A 22,971-nucleotide genomic window follows, 5' to 3' on the forward strand; every position below is an offset into this window, starting at 1 on the left:
AGCTGCTAATTATTGTATGTCTCAGAGCAGGTGCAGAGCAAAACTGCATGGGGGGGGCCAAGAAAAGTTTTGCCCAGGGTCCAATCAATATTAAAGATGGCCCTGACCACGGTCTGTGTAAGCCCTGTCCAGACCGTGGTAGACACTTACCCCCTGCTGTGTGGCAGGGTCATCAACAGGGCATGGACTGTTACTGGTCCATTTTCCGGGGGTTTGGGACCCCTGCATTAGCTAGTAATGCGGCTTGGCGGCCCCAGCCCAATGGCCAGCCTGGGCCTGCCTGTATTGAACCTCTAAGGGTTCCTGTAAATGTGTCTTTATAGGCTCGGTGTTCACATATACCTAATGTAAAAGGTGCTTTCAGCTCCATATATGGCAATTTAAAAGGATACTGAAAGATAGATTGTGTTACCCCCATCCAAACAAATTGGGACTTTCCTACTGAGCTAATTCAGGTCGCTAAGACGCTGTGGCGCGTAAAACATGGACATCTCACGGTATGAAGTTATAAAATGAACGTTTTTCTTTTTCCTTGCACCGGGCTGTTTTTCTTGTAACACACAAGTTCAAAGTGCATGGCAGGTGTGACAGCTCTGGGTGTGTGTTTTTTTTTTTTTTTACAAGCAGTTGAATTCTGGCTTTCACCCAGACAACCAGCCAATCAGTTCCTCATTCAGTTTCAGGTTACAACAGGCGATCATATCGTATTGGAGGGAGGCGGTAATCACAGAAGGTTATAAAGACAGCTGACAATTCCAGTCCACAAACTCATCTCTTGTGTCTTCCTTTATTAAGCCTGGGACTGAGAAATAGCTAAAAGGTGAGACCCATCTGGACTGGACACCAAGAATTGGCTGCCATTGTTATCAATGTAATTATAAATCTGATTCTTCAAAGAATTCCTGATATTACACATCAGAGGAGCTTTACATAGAATTTTTACATTACAAAGGATGGAAAATGGAATGAATATGATGGTGGGGATCTACTGCCCTACCGCCCTTTGTGCAAGAGTTCACGTTTTGCATTATGAAGTACATATGTATTGTCTATCTATCTATCTATCTATCTATCTATCTATCTATCTATCTATCTATCTATCTATCTATCTATCTATCTATTATCTATTATCTATTTAGCATCTATACTTCTGTTTCTATGTATTATATTAATCTGTTTATATATCTATCCGTCTATGTGTCTATCTATGTATTTTGCATGGCAGGTTTTTGCTGTCAGAATAGTCAGTTTCATATAGTTACATAGTATAGTTTAAAAATAGTCAGGCTATATCTGTCTTGTCTATCTATCTATCTATCTATCTATCTATCTATCTATCTATCTATCTATCTATCTATCTATATCTTACCTATTTTCCCACTGCCTGTCATCTGTTAATCTGCATATTTGTCAATCTATCCATTTTACTATGTTTATTTTTCTCTATAATCAATGTATCTATTTTCCATCAGTCGTTTTGTCTACATATTACCACCTGTCATCTATACATTTTCAATCTATCTTTATATTCATCTAATGATATTTCTATCTATCTATCTATCTATTTATCTATCTATCTATCTCTTTTTCATGGCTGATTTACATAGTTAGTCTGATAAAAATATCAGTCTATCTATATTTGTCTTTTTTTATTCATCATCATCATATCATAATATCTTCGTATATCTATTTATCTATTTATCTATCTATTATCTAATTACTCAGTGTCCCTCCATCTGTTAATCTGAGCATTCATCTGTCTGTTTACTGTCTATCTTTCTAGTTCTTTGGATTCTATTGTTCTGTTTGGCTATCTATCTATCTATCTATCTATCTATCTATCTATCTATCTATCTATCTATCTATCTATCTCTGTCTGTAATTTCCGTATCTGTCCATGCCTCTCTTTTTTCTATTTCTGTATTATCTCTCTATCTATTTATCTATCCATTATGTATCTATCTATCCATTTTCCATCAATCATTTTGTCTCTCTATTTTACCATATCTATATAGCTATATCTATGTCTCTAGAGTTTATGTATATATCTATTTATTTTTCTTTTCTTTCTTTTTTTTTCTTTCTAATGATCTATCCATTTTTTAACTTTTCTTTCAGCCCTTTGTCTCTCTTTTTTATCAACAAATCTATCTATTTTTCTCTCTATCTTCGTATTTATCAGTATATCATTCTTCAATTTATCTATCTATCTATCTATCTATCTATCTATCTATCTATCTATCTATCTATCTATCTATCTATCTATCTATCTATCTATCTATCTATCTATCTCTCTATCTATCTATCTACTTACTGTATTTATTGGCATAAAACACTCACTTTTTCACCATGAAAATCAGGGGCAAATAGCGTGTGCGTGTTATATGCCAATACCTCAATTTTAGCTGCCCGGGGGGGGGGGGGGGGGGGGTACGAGCGCCATCAGGCTACATACAGTTAGAATCTCCTGTTTACTTGGCGGCCTCTGTAATAGAAAGTCCTATCTCCTGGGCCGCCATTGGACCACTGTTCTGTCTATCATAGGAGATTCTCACTGTATGTAATCTGTCGATGCTCGTCCTGCCCCCCTCCCTGTCCCCTCTAGGCTGCAGATGGGCATCAATCAGGCTGTATAGATGGCAATAGTGAGGCTGCTGCATTGATTGCAATGGTGAGGCTGCACTGATGTGGACTGGTGAGGCTACATTGATGGCACTTTTGAGGCTGCAGATGGGCATTGATCAGGCTGCATTGATGGCAATGGTGAGGCTGCAGATGGGCACTGACCCTTATTTTGCTTCAAAGTTCCTTATTTAAAAATTAAGTTTTTTTTCCTGAAACTTCTCTCTTAAAATGAATGTGTGTGTTATACGCCGATAAATACGGTATCTATCTATCTATCTATCTATCTATCTATCTATCTATCTATCTATCTATCTATCTCTTCATATAGCTTATCTATCTAAGCTATATGAAGGGACCAGGGGCGGACTGACCATTGGGCCACTCGGGCACTGCCCGAGGGCCCCATGCCACCAGGGGGCCCCATCAGGACTGCCCCACCTCTCCAGTACCTTCTCAGCCAATAGAAACATGTCTGTGTATACTGTGATTGTATACTGTGTGTGGGTGTGTTTGTGTATACTGTGTGGCCCCATAATCTGATTGCCTGGGGGCCCCATAATCTCCTATTGCCCAGGGGCCCCATGAGTTGTCAGTCCGCCCCTGGAAGGGACAATACTTCTGTGTACATTGGAAGTTTCTGAGAATATCAGTCCTCCACTGTTATCTGCAGGTTTCTTTAGACTGATACTATGATGCAGTGATTGTGAATTACTCTTCCTGGTTTTGTTGGCAAGCTGTGTTTGCAGGCATATCTATATCTCCATAGTCACATTAAACTTTAATTCTTGGTTACAGATTACAGCTAAAAAGCAACCAATATATTTTTTTTTTTTGTATTTTATTGCTGCTATTGCGAATCTTCTGGCTTTAACTCTTTCTATGTCATTTACCTGGAACAAGTATCCAGTTGAGAAAAGCGAAAAGAGATCTGGATACTTGTCCCATAGTGACTCCATACAAGAAAATGATTACAGTTGTGCTGTATTAGAATGCATGTATAACGTGTGTAATTACACAGGGGTTGATTTACTAAAGGCAAATACACTGTGCACTTTGCAAAGTGCAGCAGTTGCACTCTGAAAATGCAGTTGCTCCAGAGATCAGTAAATGAGGTAGAGCTTCACTTTGCAAAGTATAACCAATCACATGCAGGAAAATAAAAATAAAAAATGCATTTTTGCTTGCACATGATTGGATGATGGAAGTCAGCAGAGCTTCTGCTCCTTTACTAAGCTCTGGAGCAACTGCTCTTGCAGAGGGCAACTGCACTTTGCAAAGTGCACGGTCTATTTGCCTTTAGTAGATCAACCTCTTAGGGTCAGGTCCAGGTAGAGATCAGCATGTTTTAGTTGTTTGTGTTTCATCAATGAAGGACACAGTTGGTCCGACTGGTATAAATCAGACATAAATATGAACCATGCCCTTTGTGATTTAAATGTTCCTGCAAATATAAACCAAGAGCAACAGAGTGTCGCACCCGGCGCATGGCACCTGCAGTGTCTGTGTCGTAGTATGTGCTGTGTAATAAGAGATAGGTGTTCTCTATGCAGAAATGTGAAGATGGATTGTTTACGTTACAAGTGGAATTTTACAGATTGAATTTACCTATGGATGTGTCATCATCTATAGATCCTGTTCTACTTGTTTAATTTCTTTGCTATTGCAATTGCTTGCTATTACTATATCACTATACACCTGATGTGTTTTATACATATTCATATATATTATTATACAGGATTTATATAGCGCCAACACTTTGCTTATATATATATATATATATATATATATATATATATATATATATATATATATATATATATATATATATATATATATATATATATATATTTGGGATTGCTGCACTTAAAATTAATTAAGAAAAATCTAATTCCATTCAGTGTCAAATGCATGATGGTTTTGTGCTAAACAGATAGCGCCCTTCTTCAGAACAAGACACATAAAATAATAATGATCTTTAAAAGTGTATTTATACACTCCTATCTCATATGGGATCAATCAATTAAGCAGTCATGTAGTACCAATAAGGATAATCAACAAATGAAGAAAACATATAGACATATATGGAATTATGGGTCATCAGGTGCTATCACTTTTCTTAATACATTCCATATGCGCTAAGGAAGAACAAAACACATATAAAGGGTTATTTACGAAAGGCAAATCCACTTTGCACTGTAAGTGCACTTGGAAGTGCAGTCGCTCTATATCTAAGGGGTAGATCTGAAATGAGTGGAAGCTCTGCTGATTTTATCATCCAATCATGTGCAAGCTAAAATGCTGTTTTGTATTTTCCTTGCACGTCTCCCTCGGATCTACAGCGACTGCACTTCCAAATGCACTGGCAGTGCAAAGTGGATTTTCCTTAAGTGAATACATGTATATAACCGGCTATGAAAAGAGAAAAATGTATATAAAAAGACATCACTTTTTTTTGGGGGGGGGGGGGGAAATAAAAATAAAGAATAAGTTCAAGAAACAAATATAAATCAAAATCAGAATTCAATCCATTAGGCAACAAGGTATTTAAACGGTGTATCCATTGAACCTCCCGCTTTCTAAAGGTTAATTTCCTATTCCCTCTATGTCTGTTCTTAGGTATACCATCTATGACCATGAATCCTAATTGAGAAACAGTATGTTCTTTCTCTATGAAATGTCTGGCTTAAAGCGGGAGTCCGCCGGGAGTTCCGCCGTTTTTTTTTTTTTAAAAGCCAGCAGCTACAGCTACTGCAGCTGCTGACTTTTAAAATAGTGACACTTACCCGCCCAGCGCGCCCGCGATGTCGGCACCCGAAGCCGATCTCTCGATCGACTCGGGTGCTGCCGCCGCCATCTTGGGTATGGGAATCAGGAAGTGGAGCCTTTCGGCTTCATTTCCCGGTTCCCTACTGCGCATGCGCGAGTCGCACTGCGCAATAAGGATGGTCCCCGCTGTCTCTGGGATCCGTGTGTTTCCCAGCAGGCAGCAGGGGACTTTCGGAAAGGGGCGTAGAGTCTGCGGAAAGGGGCGTACCTTCTGCAGAATCTATGCCGGAAGTGGGTGCAGATACCTGTACTGTACAGGTACCTGCACCCCCCTCCCCCCTGAAAGGTGCCAATTGTGGCGCCGGAGGGGGGCAGGGTTCCAATGAGCGGAAGGTCCACTTTAGGGTGGACCTCCGCTTTAAGCCCTATGTACACTATCAGATTTTCTGCTGATTTTTTCCTTCAGATTTACCAAAACCATATAATATGAGGTCAAACCTTAGGAGTTTCAATTTGCAGATAATCTGATAGTGTGTATGGGGCTTAAGAGTAATTTGCATAATTTATCCATCAGGGAAGTATGGCTATTTTTGGAATCCATGTATGCATGGCTCCCAACCGTCCCTGATTTCGAGGGACTGTCCCTGATTTGGAGCAATGTCCCTCATTCCTCCTCATTTGTCCCTCATTTTGGTCTGATCTATATAGTTGTATAAAAAATGTTACTTTTTATCTTTCAAAAAGTGTTTCCCAGTGCTAAACCTTTCATTCAATTTCTAAATTTCTGCATTTGTAAATTTTAAAAGCCAATATAAAGGAACAGTAGTGGAAAAAAAAGCCCTCGTGGATTTAATTAACCTTTTTGGTTAATTCTCCTTTAAGGGGGTGTGACAGGGAGGCGTGTCCTATGCCTACATATGTTTGCTGGTAGGTGTCCCTCAGTCCCATCTCAAAATGTCGAAAGGTATGATGTATGGCAGCAATGGAGCCATGAAACCCGACTTCTGTCTCCTGTTCTTTAGATTGACTGCCATTGTTAATGCAGTAAACTCTGTCCAGTTGCTTGGGGAATGGATGTTGCTGTGAAAAGGGGGTGGGCAAAATAATACAAACATCTAGAAATAATAATCTCCTAACAGGGACTAGGGCCACCTTTCAGCTTCAATCCCTCTTAGAATGCTGTCATGCAAGTCCTGAGTGTGTGTTGAGATTTTGCACCATTCTTTATAAAGAAAAGCCTTCACTTGTCTGAGGGACGAAGGAGGTGGGGCTCATGTTTTGCTCCTGAACTTCAATTTTAAGTAAGTATGTAAAGGCAAAACAATTTTTTGTTTTCAATAAAGTGGGACAAGGGTTAGACCTCAGTCTTTTTTTTTTTATTATTACATTTTTTGGTGATTTGTCACCGAGACAGAGGGGTTGATTTACTAAAACTGGAAAGTGCATAATCTGGTGCAGCTTTGCAAAGAACCAGCTTTCATTTTTATTTTTTTATGTCAACGCTCAATCACTTGCCGACCAGCCACTGCAGTTGTACTGCGGCAGAACGGCATGGCTGGGCGAAACAATGCCATGTAATGTCGCTTTACCCCCTGCTCGCCCACTGAGCCGATGCGAGTGCTTAGCGTGCGCAATCACCGCCGGGCTCCCGCGATCGCTCGGGGCACACGGAGAACAGGGATCTGTGTGTAAACACACAATTTATGGTTCTCTGAGGGGAGAAGAGACAGATCGTTTGTTCATACAAAGTATGAACAGCGATCTGTCATCTCCTCTACACAGTCCCCTCCCCCCTTCAGTTAGAACACACACTAGGGAACACAATTAACCCCTTGATTGCACTCTAATGTTAACCCCTTCTCTGCCAGTGACATTTTCATAGTAATCAATGCATTTTTATAGCACTGATCGCTGTATAAATGCCAGTGGTCCCAAAAATGTGTCAAAATTGTCCGACGCGTTCACCATAATGTTGCAGTCATGATAAAAATCGCAGATCGCCGCTATTACTAGTAAAAAAAAAATGAATAATAAAAATGCCATAAAACTATCCCTTATTTTGTAGATGCTATAACTTTTGCTCAAACCAATCAATATATACGCTTATTATTTACCAAAAATATGTAGAAGAATACAGATCAGCCTAGACTGAGGGAAAAAATATATTTTTTTATATATTTTTGGGGGATATTTATTATAGCAAAAAGTAAAAAATAATGTGTTTTTTTTCAAAATTGGCTCTCTTTTTTTGTTTATAGCACAAAAAATAAAAACCGCAGGGGTGATCAAATACCACCAAAAGAAAGCTCTATTTGTGGAAAAAGGACGTCAATTTTGTTTGGGTGCAAAGTCGCACGACCGCGCAACTTTCAGTTAAAGCGTTGCAGTGCTGAATCGCAAAAAGTGCTCTGGTCAGGAAGGGGGTAAAATCTTCTGGGGCTGAAGTGGTTAAAGTACTTGTAATCCCCCCTGAGACATTTTTACCTATAGGTAAGCCTATATAAAGGTTTACCTATATGTATGGAAAATATCTCCTAAACATGCGTTGTTTAGGAGATATTTACCTTGTAGTGCGCCGATGATGTCATTGGTACATTCTCAGTGAAGGAACTGCCCTCCGAGCCGTTTGTTCCCCAGTGTGTCCTGACTGGTGGTGCCCGCACGCATGTGCGGGATTGACGTCACGCGGCTCCGACCAGCCACAGAGCCAGAGTCCGCGGGCTGGAAGAAAAAGGGGTGAAGATGGATGCTTCCACCACCGGGGACTTCAAAAAAAATTTGAGTGGTCATCAGAGCAAGAGATAAGGTTATATCATCCAATGTGGACCAATGTTCTGGTAACAACTAAGAGGGGAATTCCCTAAGCAAAGAAAAAAAGATTTCTCTCTTTTTCTGTTGAGTATAACGGACAGGAGGTGAAGGGAAAACAAAAAACCCTAATTGTGGGTTGATCACTTCCTAAAAAAATATGGCTACTGTAGCTGTTGACTTGTAATATAAGGACACTTACCTGTCCAGGGATCCAGTGATGTCGACACCTGAGCCGATTCTTCAATCAGCTTTAGGTGCAGGCGCCGGCATCTTATAATAAGGGAAACCATCAGTGAAGCCTTCACAGCTGATTTCCTACTGTGCATGTGCAAGTTGCACTGCGCTTTGTGAATGGTCCCTCAGTCTTCTGGGACATGTGTGGAGGTGGGGGGGGGGTGAAGATTCTCGTAGATCACCCACAAAACCAACCTGTCAAAACCAAGTACCCGCTCCCCCCCAAAGAGTGCCAAATGTGGCAGTGGAGTGCAGATAAGCGGAGCTGCCCCTTTTGGATAGAGCTCCACTTTAACCCCCCTGACGGTCTTCCCGAGTCTGGCTCGGGGTGGAATTTTTGTACCATTAGCGGTAACCCCGAGCCAGACTCGGGACTGCATCGCTGGATCCAGGAGGACGCTTACTTACCTTCTCCCTCGGATCCAGCGATGTCCCCCCGCTGTACGAGCGAGCCGTGTCTCGCTCGATCTATCACGGAGCCGATCTCCGTTCCCTGCGAGCGTTGCGACGCACAGGGACGGAGATCGGCGCCAAATTCAAAAAGTGAAACACACAGTATACATACAGTATAATGTAATCTTACAGAATACATTGCTGTATGTAAATATTTCACATCCCCTTTGTCCCTAGTGGTCTGCCCAGTGCTCTGCATGCAGTTTTATATTATAAAAACTGTTCTTTATGCCTGGAAACTGGAGATTGTCCATAGCAACCAAAACTGTCCCTTTACATCAAAAATGGTTTTAGACCAGCTAGAAAATAGCGCTAATAAATTGGAATCACTCGCACAATTGAGCGACAGCGATTTGTGGGGAGATCCGTCATCAAATACTGAAAAGTAATGACAGTGACAATTCTGCAACTGAGCAAATTTCAGTGTTTTTGATTTGATGACATTATTGAATCATTTTTATTATTGTTATATTATTATTTGGTACAATTATTTATAGTTATTTATTATATTATAATTTATGATTTCATTTTTCAAACTTTATTATACCCGTGATTTCTGCTAGACTCTGGTTTGGACAGATTTAAGAGAGTTATTCCTAAGAATTACAGGACTACAAAATAAAACTTAAAATTTTCATGCAAAATAATTGTACCGCTTTTAGCACCTAAAATACGAAATAATCGTACCGCCAGGGAGGTTAAGTAAGAATTATAGATAGTTACAAAAGTGCATCTGAAGCCAAATCTTTTTGTCAGTTTTAGATTAACGAAGGAATGGGTAAAAGCCTTGTTAGATCTTTATTGTTGTCTATGTCCCCTTTGAGTAGATTCACCCTCTTTATTTGTCTTGGTGACCTCTATCAATGATCAGTTGACGCATTTCACACGAAAAGAACCGTGCTTGTGAACAAGTATGGTTCTTTCCATGTGAAACGCATCAACTGATCATCTTTGCAATTTTGTCTGGCTCGTGACAATAAAGAAAATTCTACAGCATCTTTTGGATTCAAGTGCGATCAATCTTTTCTTCTCTTCTTGATATTGCCTACAGTAATGAGCCGAGATCAGCACCTTGGATCAGGTGTCTATTTTTTGTACACCCTTGTTCTGTTAGGAAATTAGGTGAACTTCACTTTCAAAGAATACCCAATCACGTGCAAAGAAAATAAAAAAACAGCATTTTTGCTTGCACATGATTGGATGATGGAAGCCAGCAGAGCTTCTCCTTTTTTTCTTATTTGTGGAGCAACTGGGCTTGCAGAGTGCACAGTCTATTTGCCTTTAGTAAATCAGCCCCTCTGTGCATTCTTCTTTGTGTAACTTTTTATACCTGAGACTTCATGCATTCTTTGTTACTTATTTAAGAAAAATGCTTTTGATCCCCTATCTGCATTAGATTAAATGTCAGCGTATTTGTGGAATCTGGATGGGCCAGTTCCATGAAATGTAAAGGGTTTTTTGTTTCAATTTAAACCCAGCTGTGACAGCCCTGGGGCTTAAAGTGAAGTGTTAAGTGAAATTGTCCACAAACAGGTGTATTTAAAGACACACATTCGGTGCCAACCAAGTGTCTAGTGCCGATTGTTGTAATAGAAAAAAATCAAAACAAAAACACTGCAAACAAACCCTTTGACCCGTCTAACCCATTTACTTTTCCTCCATAAAATCAATGGAAACCAAGCATGCTTTAACCCAGTGCAACCTTTTTATGGCAAAGCAATAATGTAGAAAGGTCAACTATTAGTAAATCATTTGCACGCTTTGTGTATATGGTTTTTAAAGTAGATATAAACACATTTACTAAAATCTCATATAATCTTCAACATGTTAAAGGAGAAGTACAGCCAAAGTTCAATTGGCTCTACTTCTCCTGTGGATTGCAGGAGTGCAGATCGTTCTGCAATCCTGTAGCCCCGTTTTCAGCTGACAACAGTCTGAAATCCGCTGTCTGCTGACATTACAGAGCTGGTCCAGGCTCGGGCAAGATCGTGACAATGAAGTCGGGAACTGCCCACATGCCTAGACCGGCCCCTGGCTAAGCTTCTGCCCACCTGCTGCTCCCGTCCCCTCCACAGCTCAGCGCTCCAGTGAGCCGAGGGGGGGGGGGGGGGGGGGCAGAGCAGACAGCGGTGACTGACAGTCAGCAGCTTTCTGCTTAGGGAGCCCTGAGAACTGAGCGATTGGCGGTGTTCGATCTCCTGGGTCTTAGTAATGAGGAGATCCAATTAGCCTTTATTTGTAGAAAATATAATCACAAATACATGCCACAGCAAAACGGACAGAAGAGCTGACGTGTTTCACACTATCAAAGAGTGCTTAATCATAGCTGTGTTATAGTGTGAAATGCGTCAGCTCTTCTGTCCGTTCTGCTGTGGCATGTATTTTTGATTATATTTTCTATGAATAAAGGCTAAGTTTTGGAGTGCAGCTGTCCAGAATTTTTCTCATCCTCATTGCCAGCACCTGTGGCTTCTAACCCATAAGATTCATTCCAATTTGATCTACCTGGAGCGGTGATATCCCTTTCCCGCCTGGGTCTCAGTGTTAGAGGCGGCAGGGGACAGATGCAGGGGCGGACTGACCATTCGGGCACTCGGGCACTGCTCGAGGGCCCCATGCCACTAAGGGGCCCCATCAGGGTCAATAAAACCAGGGACAGTATGTAAAAATCTGTGTTTATTTAAAAATCCAAAGATTATAGCTGCCCCGCCTCTCCAGTACCTTTTCAGTGTGCGTATGTGTATTCTGTGTGTGTATACTGTGTGTGTATATTGTGTGTCTGTGTGTATACTGTGTGTGTGTGTGTGTGTGTGTGTGTGTATACTGTGTGGCCCCATAATCTATTGCCTGGGGGCCCCATAATCTCCTATTACCTGGGGCCCCATAATCTCCTATTGCCCAAGGGCCCCATAATCTTTTCCTATTGCCCGGGGGCCCCATAATCTGCTATTGCACAGGGGCCCCATGAGTTGCCAGTCCGCCCCCGGACAGTTGCAGCATCCACCTACAGTGTAAGTATGATTCTGCAAAAGTCCATACTTCTCTTTTAATGTAATTTCAAAATAATTTTTGATACTGTTAAATCTGCAGCTTTCGTTTAAAATAATACCTGTTAATCCTGCTATGAAGGTCCTTTCTGTTATAGGGTGACAACGCTCAGTCCCCGACTCCAAACTGTGCTTCGGTGTTGTCACCCTATCACATGGGCTTCTGATGAAGACTACAAATGACCATTTCAACAAGCATTATTCAGGCTTGGTTCCCAGTTGTCAGCATCAGGAAATTTGCCTTTAGGGGATGCTGTGCAGTCATCACTGGAGGGCAGGAAGAGGCTGCATGAGACCAGCAGCTCTGATATTTAACAATGAGATGAAAAAATTTGAAAATAATTTTCTACAGTACACAGGGCTTCAGCAAACTAAGGGATGTATTTACTAAGAGCAAACAGACCGTGCACTTTCCAAAGTGCATTTGCACTCTGTAAGTGCCATTGCTCCAGAGCTTAATAAATGAGGTAAAGTTTCACTTTACAAAGCATTTTTGCTTGCACATGATTGGATGATGGAAGTCACCTAAGCTTCTGCTTTTACTAAGCTCTGGAGCAATTCCTCTTGCAGAGCGCAACTGCACTTTGCAAAGTATACAGTCTATTTGTCTTTAGTAAATCAACACCTAAGTGTCATCCAGTTAGGATTTAATACTTTAAATGCATCATCAACAACCTCTACGACTGAGCCCATTCTGATGGAAACTCGTCAGTGGGGTGGCCTCAGGTGGGGGACAATCAGTGTGTTGGCTTGATTAGAATTTTACATGGAATGATATCATCAGCATATGGCCTTGGTAGAATTCTGATGGTGATACACAGAGCAGAGATGAGCTCTTTAGGCCGGTACTAGTTTCGCCCTCTCCCGGGAGAGAGCGCTGCAGTTTTGAGATGTGGCTTTCTTTAGATCTACTAACATTGAACTCTTCTTCATTTTGTTATATCTATTTGATAGGTTAAAAGAATACCTGTTGATCCTGCCAGAAATCTTGTCAGCTTTATGTGCTCTTATATGCCCCTACTGTATTCTTAGTAGTTATGTTGTTAGTTAATTCTGAGGACTATCAAACCTTGCCCCTTTGTGTTATGGAGAAGAGGAGAGGGGGAGATTTCTGTATTCCTTTCTAGTTTTGTTGTTTCTGTCCTAACATAGTATGGAGAGTGAGTGTCACCAGTGGTGGTTGGTGCTAAAAAAATTTGGGGGTGCAAACAAACTGAAAAAAAATAAAAATAAATAAAAACATCAAATGCAGCCACTGTGCCATCAAACGCTGCCACTGTGCCATCAAATTCTGCCAGTGTACCCATCAAATGCTGCCACTGTGCCAAATGCTGCCAGTGTGCCCATCAAATGCTGACAATGTGCCCAATGTGCCCAATGCTGCTAGCGTGCCAAATGCTGCCAGTGTGCCAAATGCTGCCAGTGTGCCGAATTCTGCCAGTGTGACAGTGTGTGCCAAATGCTGCCAGTGTGCCAATGCTGTCAGTGTGCCAAATGCTGCCAGTGTGCCAAATTCTGCCAGTGTGCCAGTGTGCCCAATGCTGCCAGTGTGCCAAATGAGGGCAGTGTGCTCAATGCTGCCAGTGTGCCAGTGTGCCCAATGCTGCCAGTGTTTCAGATGTTGCCAGTGTTTCAGATGTTGCCAGTTTGCCAAATGCTGCCAGTGTGCCAAATTCTGCCAGTGTGACAGTGTGCCCCCCACTGCTCACCTTCTGCCCGGCACTTAGCCTGTCTTGTGGGGCAGCGGGTGACAGTGACGAGCGGGGTCCTTAATGCTTCTCCTGCACTTCTTCTCCCATCCTTTCCTCCCGTCAGGCATCCAATAGCAGCGCCTGTTGTTTCAGCCAATCAGGTGATAGGTAAAACTAACTGACTAGGGGAAACTAAGGCTCTTTCACACTTTGGGTGCCCTCTGAAGGCCAATCCATTCAGAGGGTATTTGACAGTGGTAAGGAGGCATTATATCACCTCCTCACCACTGATTTAACCCTGTAAATGCTGCACAACAGTGTTGCAAACGCATGCATTGCATGCGGTTGCAAGGCAGTTGTGGGGCGGATTCAATGATCTCAATGGGCAAATTTGACAGGCAGTGCTGTACAGCCCAAGTTAAAGATGAAGTAAACCCTGATGGGTTTACTTCCTCTTTGATTCCCTGCAAAGGTAAAGCATAATGGACTACTATGCATTGCATAGTAGTCCATTATGTGTCACTTACCTGACACAGGAGCCAGCAAAGTCACCGCTGTCCCCTGTAGTCCGGAGCATCCATCTTCTTGGTCGGTCTCGCTGCTCCGTCGCTGTCAATGACATCACTCCCGCGCATGCACACGGGAGCCGCCACTCGCGGCATATCGCCGTTGACAGCAGTGCGCTCAGTGCGCCTGCGTGCCGCTGTAGACAGCGGTGTCTGTCTTTCGGCAAATATTTCTTGGACCTACAGGTAAGCCTTAATCTAGGCTTACCTGTAGGTCAAAGTGGTTTGGAAGGGTTTACAACCACTTTAAAAATGTCACTACCATGAAGCATGTGAACAACCCTGTAAGGCTTTAACGTTTAAGATTCATGTGCGTGACTGGGTCGGTAAAACCACTGCTCAGCCTTCTGTTTTTACCGCCTCCAGTATTTTTGTAAAAGAGTCTTTAGAGTTGAAGCAGGGCTTCTACTCTTCATTATATGGGTCTGCAGAATAGCGGAGAAGCAATGGGAAGAATATTTTAAACAGCTGCATTAGGCTGACTCTAACGTGAAGCTGTTGCTTTGCCCTACACTAGCCACAAGGCTTACACTGTGTTCACATGCTAAAACCCTCCTGATACTATCAAATAAGATGAGCCACATAGCAACATTTTTCATTTGCATAATAAAAAAAATAAAAAAAGACTGAAATAATAGAAGTACCTTCCTTAATCTCCAGCAAAGCAAACAGATCACCTAGTGACTCACCGTTGCAGTACCTATCAAGACTTTGCTTAAATCATGCATAAAACACCAGCATTCATGTCTCCTGAGAACGTTTAGATAGGACGTAACACGTAGGTGCATGGTTACTGTGTGTCAACATTACTTCCGGTATCAGGTTCCGGAAAGAGATGTGTAGAGTGCAGCGCTCCACCTGTGTATTTTAGGGCACATTAGTACATATACATGGGCAATGTTTTCCATTTAAATTCCTATTTGCCATTGCCATTTAATATGCATTGGCCAAATAAGGTTCATGTTCATTTTTTCCATCCAGTGCAGCACATTAATAGGGCTTTAGATACGAATGGCAACAGAACATGGCAAACATGAAAAAGGCACCTTAAACACATTTTAATGCACATGCATAAATGTAAATGTGCATCTGATGCCCATAAGACCAACAAGGTCTGTATTTTCAGATGTAACACAAAAGGGGTTGAGTTACTAAAGGCAACTAGACTGTGCACTTTGCAAAGTGCAGTTGCACACTGAAAGTGCAATTGTTCTAGAGCTTAGTAAATGAGGTAAAGCTTCACTTTGCCAAGAATACCCAATCAAGATTAAAAAAAATGAATTTTTGCTTGCACATGATTGGATAATGAAAGTCAGCAGAGCTTTTGCTCATTGACTAAGCTCTGGATCAACTGCTCTTGCAGAGTGTAACAGTCAATTTGCCTTTAGTAAATCAACACCAATAAGATTGATTTATAATTATGAGTGATGTATTCCTTATTACATCAGTCACAAGGAATTGTGTGTAAAGCTTGAGAATAGAAGACGGAGCGTTGGGGGTTATTTACTAAAGGCAAATCCATTAGTGCACTTGGAAGTGCAGTCGCTGTAGATCCTAGAAGGGACATGCAAGGACAATAAAAACAGCATTTTTGCTTGCACATGATTGATAGAAATCAGCAGAGCTTCCCCTCATTTCAGATCTTTCCCTAACTAAGATCTACAGCGACTGCATTTCCAAGTGCACTTGTAGTGTACAGTGAATTTGCCTTTAGTAAATAACCCCAATGCTCCATCTTCTATTCTGAAGCTTTGCACACAATTCAACCCCAATTTCTATACTATCTGTTGCTTTGGGTGATAGGTTTGGATTTTTGCTTTGGTAAAAAAAAAAAAAAATGGTGAAAACATTTTTTTCTTTTTCAATTAATGTTTTATTTTGTTTTATGTAACAAATAAAATACCCAAAGTATATCATAACAGAAAAAAAAGTATACAAAGAAAGAGAGTATAAACATCAGTTACAGCAATTATAATATATTATTATATTAGATAAATATAAAACTATATTACATACTGTACATTTTTAAAATTTGGAGTTTAGATATAGCATACAAATATTATTAAAGGCCCAAAATATTCAATATTAAATGCAAAATAAATAACTAAATAAAAGAGGAGAGTCTAGGAATATCGAATAAAAATTTAGACAGTGAATTCCCATAAATGGCAGTTGACACAAATCAAACTAAACTCTGGATGAACACACACAGTTGAGATTTAAGAAAATTTGTACTTAAAGTGGAGGGCCACCCTGAAAACAAAAAATACATGAAAAATTATAAAAAAATTATAAAAAATAAATAAAATAAAAAATATTTTTTAAACTTACCAGAAATGCCTGTTGCTAGGCACATCATCCTAATCTGCCTCTTCCTCCTCTGCGGAGATTTTCTTTCTTCTCTCCTCCGTGCGGCGTCTTCTGGGTAATGGGTCGCGCTGTGTTCTGGGAACTGTGTGTCCCAGAACACAGCGCGTCCCATTCACAAAGCTCTGCGCGACTCGCGCATGCGCAGTAGGAAACGGGCAGTGAAGCCGCAAGGCTCCACTGCCTGTTTCCCTTAGCCAAAATGGCGGCGCCGGGAACCGAGACCGAGGGACGGGTCAGCCTCGGGCGGCCGACATCGTGGGCGCCCTGGACAGGTAAGTGTGCTTATTAAAAGTCAGCAGCTACAGTGTTTGCAGCTGCTGACTTTTACATTTTTTTTTTCAAAACCAGCCCTCCTCTTTAAAGTCAGACAAAATACTGTAAAAATTTTTGTTACTCGTGAATTTATTTAATCTTAAATTCACTTAGGAGAAATGGACAATCTGTTGCTTCCAAGCTCTAGCAATAGATTATATCGCTGCAAGAAGGGAAAAGGTAGCTAATTTCTGTTGTGTTTTAGGTATGGATTCTATCTTTACATGTAAAAGAGTTATTCATACATTTAGTGCCTTTATTATTGAAAAAGAATAGACATTAAATAGAAAACTCCTTTCCAAAAATTGTTCATTACTGGGCAAGACCACCATATAGTTCATATTTTCAATCTCATCACATCCCCACAAGCAAACATTAAAATAATTTGGAGTAAAGGGAGTTAATCTAAGCTAAGCGTCAACTACCAATCCATCAGCACTTTATATGCTCCCTCTATAGTATTTATATTAGTAGAACATGTTGAGGCTTTTACTATTCTTGAGAGGTTTCTATAAGAAGTTTTTCTGTACATCTATGAAACTCTTTAAAATAAACAATATATAATTCTTAAAATTTTACCCACGAAATTATACAAGACACTTTAAGAATATTATATATGATTAAAAAAAAGCATTGGCGGTCCACCATTTAACCTCCCTGGCGGTACGATTATTTCAGATTTTAGGTGCTGAAAGCGGTACAATTATTTTGCATGGAAATTTGGCATTTTATATTGTAGTCCTGTAATTCTTAGAAATAACTCACTTAAATCTGTCCAAACCAGAGTCTAGCAGACATCCCGGGTATGATAAAGTTTGAAAAATGAAATCATAAATTATAATATAATAAATAACTATAAATAATTATACCAAATAATAATATAACAATAATAAAAATTATTCAATAATGTAATCAAATCAAAAACACTGAAATTTGCTCAGTTGCAGAATTGTCACTGTCATTACTTTTCAATATTTGATGACGGATCTCCCCACAAATCGTTATAACTTAATTCTGTGAGTGATTCTAATTTATTATCGCTGTTTTCTAGCTGGTCTAAAACCACTTTTGATGTAAAGGGACAGTTTTGGTTGCTATGGACAATCTCCAGTTTCCAGGCAGAAAGAACAGTTTTTATAAGATAAAACTACATGCAGGACACTGGGCAGACCACTAGGGACAAAGGGGATGTGAAATAATTACATACAGCAATGTAATCTGTAAGATTACATTATACTGTATGTAATGTGTGTGTTTCACTTTTTGAATTTGGCGCCGTTCTCCGTCCCCGTGCGTCGCAACGCTCGCAGGGAACGGAGATCGGCTCCGTGATACATCGAGCGGAGGACGAGCCGCTCGTACAGCGCGGGGACATCGCCGGATCCAAGGGACAGGGTAAGTAAACCTCTCCCTGCATTCAGCGATGCGGTCCCGAGTCTGGCTCGGGGTTACCGCTTTTTCTACAAAATCTCCACCCTAGCCGGACTCGGGAATACCGCCAGGGGGGTTAAAAGCAGTGGGGCTTTCCGGGGGGTTGGCTTGAATTGTAATGAGTGAAAGCCAGTGACATACATTTATTGGCTTATTTGAGAGAATCCAATAATTTTTAAAACTATGTAATAACAAATGACTCAGGTTTTTATGGTCTATGTTTGGGAAGAATCCATAAAATTGAAGATTGGAATGGGTGAGCAAAATGCGTTTTTAAGAGAAACCTACAGCGGAGTATCTTCTTTGGAATGTAGTAATGAAAATTTGGTGATTTATGCAGAAATATAGTATTTGCTTAAAGTATTTTTTTGTTCCCGCAGCACTTAAATGAATATATTTGACCTGTCTTGTGCTATCTTTTTACAGATGAAGCTGTTGCTGGCTCTGATCTTCATCTTGATGTATATGGAATGTGAAGGAAAACAGAATCACAGATGTAAAAACCCATCTGAGGAACTTTTGAGGAACAAGCTTGAAAGACTGGCACCAGATTCCCTGCTCCTCATCAGGCAAGACAATGTGCCTGACATTACGATTAAAAAATGCCCTTCCAGCATCAATATTTCATCCGAGCTGATGCAGGACAGAAGTATTTCTCCCTGGTCCTACAGGTAAAAGAATCCTGTCTTCTAAAGTAATTCTGTTATTTGTCCTTTCAATGCTTAGGGATATTGACTTGACTCTTTCAAGGAATAACTTACCTACAGCTAAATCATTTTTATGGAGAATTTCTATGTGGGAGCAATAGTCCCCATGGGACAGAATGGGTGTTAGGATCACAGAGCACCTTCTCCTTGCTTCATTTCCATAACATAGGGAGTGAAGTATTCTGTAATTTGCAGAGGTAAGCTGGGCAGGGCTGATAACACACTGCTTGAGATAAGACTGTATAGTAGGGGTTCTCAACCCCTGGGCTGTGACCGGTGGCTTGTTGATTACCAAGCCACACAGCGGAAGATGAGCAGTGACTGTGATCCAGACAGGCCTATCACAGACTGCAGTCGCTGATCACCTCCCGCTGTGCGGCCATGCCCGTGTCTCTTCTCCCCGCCCCGCCAACAATGTCATCCTATCAGCAGAAAGGGAGGAGCTGGAGATCTGCATAGAGAGCAAGAGTCTTCTCATCTTAACAAGTGGATAATCACCCACTTGTTAATATAAGTTGGGCAGCTCCCGCCCTCTGTCCAGAGAAAGGGGTCATTGTGATTAGAGAGAAAAGAGGGGGGGCATGACTGCAAGAGGCACTGTGATGGGGGGGCTGTGATATAAAGGGGACAGAACTGTAATTATTACAGTGCCCCTTTACAGTGCATTCCCCTTTATATCACAGTGCCCCATTACATTTACACCTTACATTAAAGTAGAAGGGACTGCACTGCAAAAGTGGACTGCATTGCAAAGGGGCACTATGTGAAAGGGGGCTGTAGTGTGGAGGGGAACCAATCCTGCACTCCCCAGGTCCCTGGAAAAAATGGCAGCCATGAAACCAGTCCTTGGTGAAAAAAAGGTTGGAGGCCACTGCTATATGGTGTGTAGGAAGTTAAGGGTCCAGTGGATTTCTGGGAGGATCAACAGCTCATGGATGGAATTTAAGTACAGCCTCTGTCCAGGGGTGGTCTGACAACTCATGGGAGCCCCAGGCAATAGGAGATTATGGGGCATCCGGGCAATCAGAGTTCATGGGGCCAGACAGTATACACACACACACACAATCACACAGTATACACATACATGTGAACACAGTATACACAGACATGTTTCTATTGGCTGAGAAGGTACTGGAGAGGTGGGGCAGCTATAATCTTGGGATTTTTCGACCAAAAGGATGTCGGTAAGGGACATTTCAGAGACAGATGTAAAAAAAACACAGATTTTTACATACTGTCCCTGGTTTTACTGAGGCTGGCAAACCTGATGGGGCCCCCTAGTGGCTCGGGGCCCTCGGGCAGTGCCTGAGTGGCCCAATGGTCAGTCCGCCCCACCTCTGTCTTTCTGGCAGGATTGCCAGGTATTTATTTTAGTGTAATGGGGCTGATTCACAATGGAACACCGTGTGCTTCAATACATGTGTTTTTGTGAATATGTTGAAATGCACCTAAACAGAAAACTTAGAACAGGTTGCAATGTCTTTAAGATTTCTGAGTACAAATCTACTTTACCTTAATAGTTTTCAGATCAAAAAGTATGAATGTAATCTTTTACTGTTACTCGGGACAAAAAATTTACATTTGACAGTCTCTCACCTACTTTTTCTTTCATATTTAGAATCAATGAAGACTTGAACAGATATCCTCCAATCATTGTCGAGGCCTACTGTCTGTGCAAAGGCTGCGTTTCATCCAAAGCCAACTCGATGGTCAGTGTGCCATTCTACAAAGAAGTGCCAATCTTATACAAAACTTCCAAGTGTAAGAAGTCAAGATTTGTCTACAAATTACGACACATTCGAATCGCTCAGTTCTGCATCTGTCGATTTTTAAATGTCTTCCATCAATAATCGTCAGTGATCACTGGTGAATCCGCTATGATTTTTGATCTGGAGATTTTGTTAAAGAATTCAGCCTCGTACACACGGTCTGATCGTTGGATGACCGAGTGTCTGATTTTTGTCAAAAGGGCGTGTGCAGGATTTTGTCTAGCCTACTAACTATCCGCAAATTGTCGTTTGACAAACATGAACGTAGTGACGTACTAATTTCTTAAGCGCCACCCCTTGGGCCCCTTCTGTTAATTTCATGTTAGTAGAAGTTTGGTGAGTGTTGATTCTTACATTTGGCATAACTATGAATTTAGAAATTTCATCAATTGCCGCGTCACAAATGTTAATTCTAGATTACGAACGGTAGTTTACAAGACTGAACACTTCCAAGTTGTTGCTTGATTCCCTTAATGCATGTTTGTACTTTCGACTTTTGTGTGACGGATTTCTGTGCTGACCATCTGAAAATCAGACGTTGAGTTCACAAATTTTATAGCCTGCACATCCAGCTTTTGTCTGATGTAAAAGTCAAATCGTCTATCGAATGCACCTTACTAACAATCCGAAAAAAATCCCAAACAGCTTGTTTTCAGACTTTTCCCTTCTGATTTTCAAACCATGTGTACGAGGCCTTTTTACAGAGCCAAAACCTGTTTCCTTTGTGAACCAAGTTTGAGTTTAATGGGTTGACCTTTTCCATGTTACGCGTTTTTTTAACTCAACCAAAGATAAAAATGATGAACGTTAAAACTACATACATTCAGTCAGAAGAGAAATGATTGGGTGAGAGTTAGATACCTTAGATACAGGTTTGCAAAAACATTTCCACAAATGTTTTTTTTTTTTTGGGGAATGTAGAAATGTGACACCTATGAAAAGAAAATGAAGGACTAAAACCAAGCCACTGTAAATACCCCAAATACGTCAAATTGACTAAGAATAGCTCAAATGCAATTCAATGAAATAAAGTCTACAAGGTTAAGTAAATGTATTGATATCCAGTTTGTGTAGATAAGGGGTATGCATTTTTATATTCTTTTTGTACATGTATTATTGTATGAAGTAAGTTTTTTTACTTTTTTTATGATAAGTTGGGTGTCTCTTTTATTAGAGTTATAAAGCTGGACACACTTTTTCAGTTACCAACTACATATTTAGGATTCCTAAAGACTTTTGCCACTTACTATTTCTTCATTTAACTAAAGCCTAGCTCTAGAAGATGATAAGGCCATATGGGCAATCATTGTAATATATACATACTATATACATACTGTTCTACTCTATGAAGTTGCATGTTCACATTTTTTTACGCTTTGTAATGTAAAGTTTATATGTTTTATTAATAAAATTAAGGATAGATGTTTGTGCAATCATTTATTTCGTTTTCCGTGCCAGTTTTCATGTTTTTGTCCATAAGTATTATAATGGTGACCTGCTGACTTCTCGTGTGGTTTCAGTTCAGAATGTAACTTATTATACACAGAATAATGAACTCCAAAGAAACGTCTTTCATTAAACGTATTTCATTGCAACTATCGGATAAAAAAGAGAAACGGAGATAGGGAACATATGATCACACAATAGCATTCCATACATATGACTATGACTGAATAAGTTGCATAGAGATGGTTGGTCCATAATGGGTATGCTTTCAGAATATATATGGTAAGTGATCCACAAATAAGCGTGAGTGTACAACTAACATAAACATTGGTCAAAATAGAGTACTACAAAAAAAACACAAAGACTTGAAAGATCAAGAAACTGTAACTTATATCTTAGGTGGGGAGCCTCCGTCATTTATATATATGGCACTCTCAATTATATCATGGAAAAATAAAGGGGCACCACCATGTTTTGTTGTACTGTGGTAATGTGTGGATTTTAGTGTGCTAGAGATAGATCGACGCATTTGAACTCAAAGGAGCTTTTTTGGGATCCACTTGATTATTCACTCATTAAGACAATACAGCCAATGGCTGCATTTGAGGAATTTGAGGAATATACCCCACAATGCGAGTTGTAACAAAGTAGACCTCTAGCAATATCATATTCAGCGGCCCAATGTAAAATGGCAGAAAAATATTTTTTTCCCCTGGGCCTGAAGAAGCCATTCACCACAATAT

At 40.6% G+C, this 22,971-nt stretch overlaps 1 protein-coding gene across 2 annotated transcripts; it reads left to right on the forward strand.

Annotated features, from left to right (window-relative positions):
• The first annotated feature begins 653 nt into the window (after nt 1–653).
• On the forward strand, nt 654–22,204 carry LOC143935357 (interleukin-25-like). 2 transcript variants are annotated; one of them, XM_077459164.1, is made up of 3 exons: nt 654–820; nt 18,733–18,977; nt 20,632–22,204. In XM_077459164.1, the coding sequence occupies exons 2-3, from the start codon at nt 18,733–18,735 to the stop codon at nt 20,861–20,863; spliced, it is 477 nt and encodes a 158-aa protein (XP_077315290.1). In that variant the 5' UTR covers nt 654–820; the 3' UTR covers nt 20,864–22,204. The 2 variants fall into 2 exon arrangements, with proteins under 2 accessions (XP_077315290.1, XP_077315292.1); XM_077459166.1 differs by having other exon boundaries at nt 720–871.
• The last annotated feature ends 767 nt before the right edge of the window (nt 22,205–22,971 follow it).

Source organism: Lithobates pipiens, unplaced genomic scaffold (genome assembly GCF_037356315.1).
Source record: "Lithobates pipiens isolate NorthernLeopardFrog02 unplaced genomic scaffold, aLitPip1_a1.2 Scaffold_28, whole genome shotgun sequence".
Classification (NCBI taxonomy): Eukaryota; Metazoa; Chordata; class Amphibia; order Anura; family Ranidae; genus Lithobates; species Lithobates pipiens.

Bases quoted from the DNA above. Each gene is read 5' to 3' on its own strand.
- LOC143935357 (XM_077459164.1), top strand. From the start codon at position 18,733: ATGAAGCTGTTGCTGGCTCTGATCTTCATCTTGATGTATATGGAATGT. The intron at 18,978-20,631 runs GTAAAAGAATCC...TTTCATATTTAG, and splicing joins ATTTCTCCCTGGTCCTACAG to AATCAATGAAGACTTGAACA.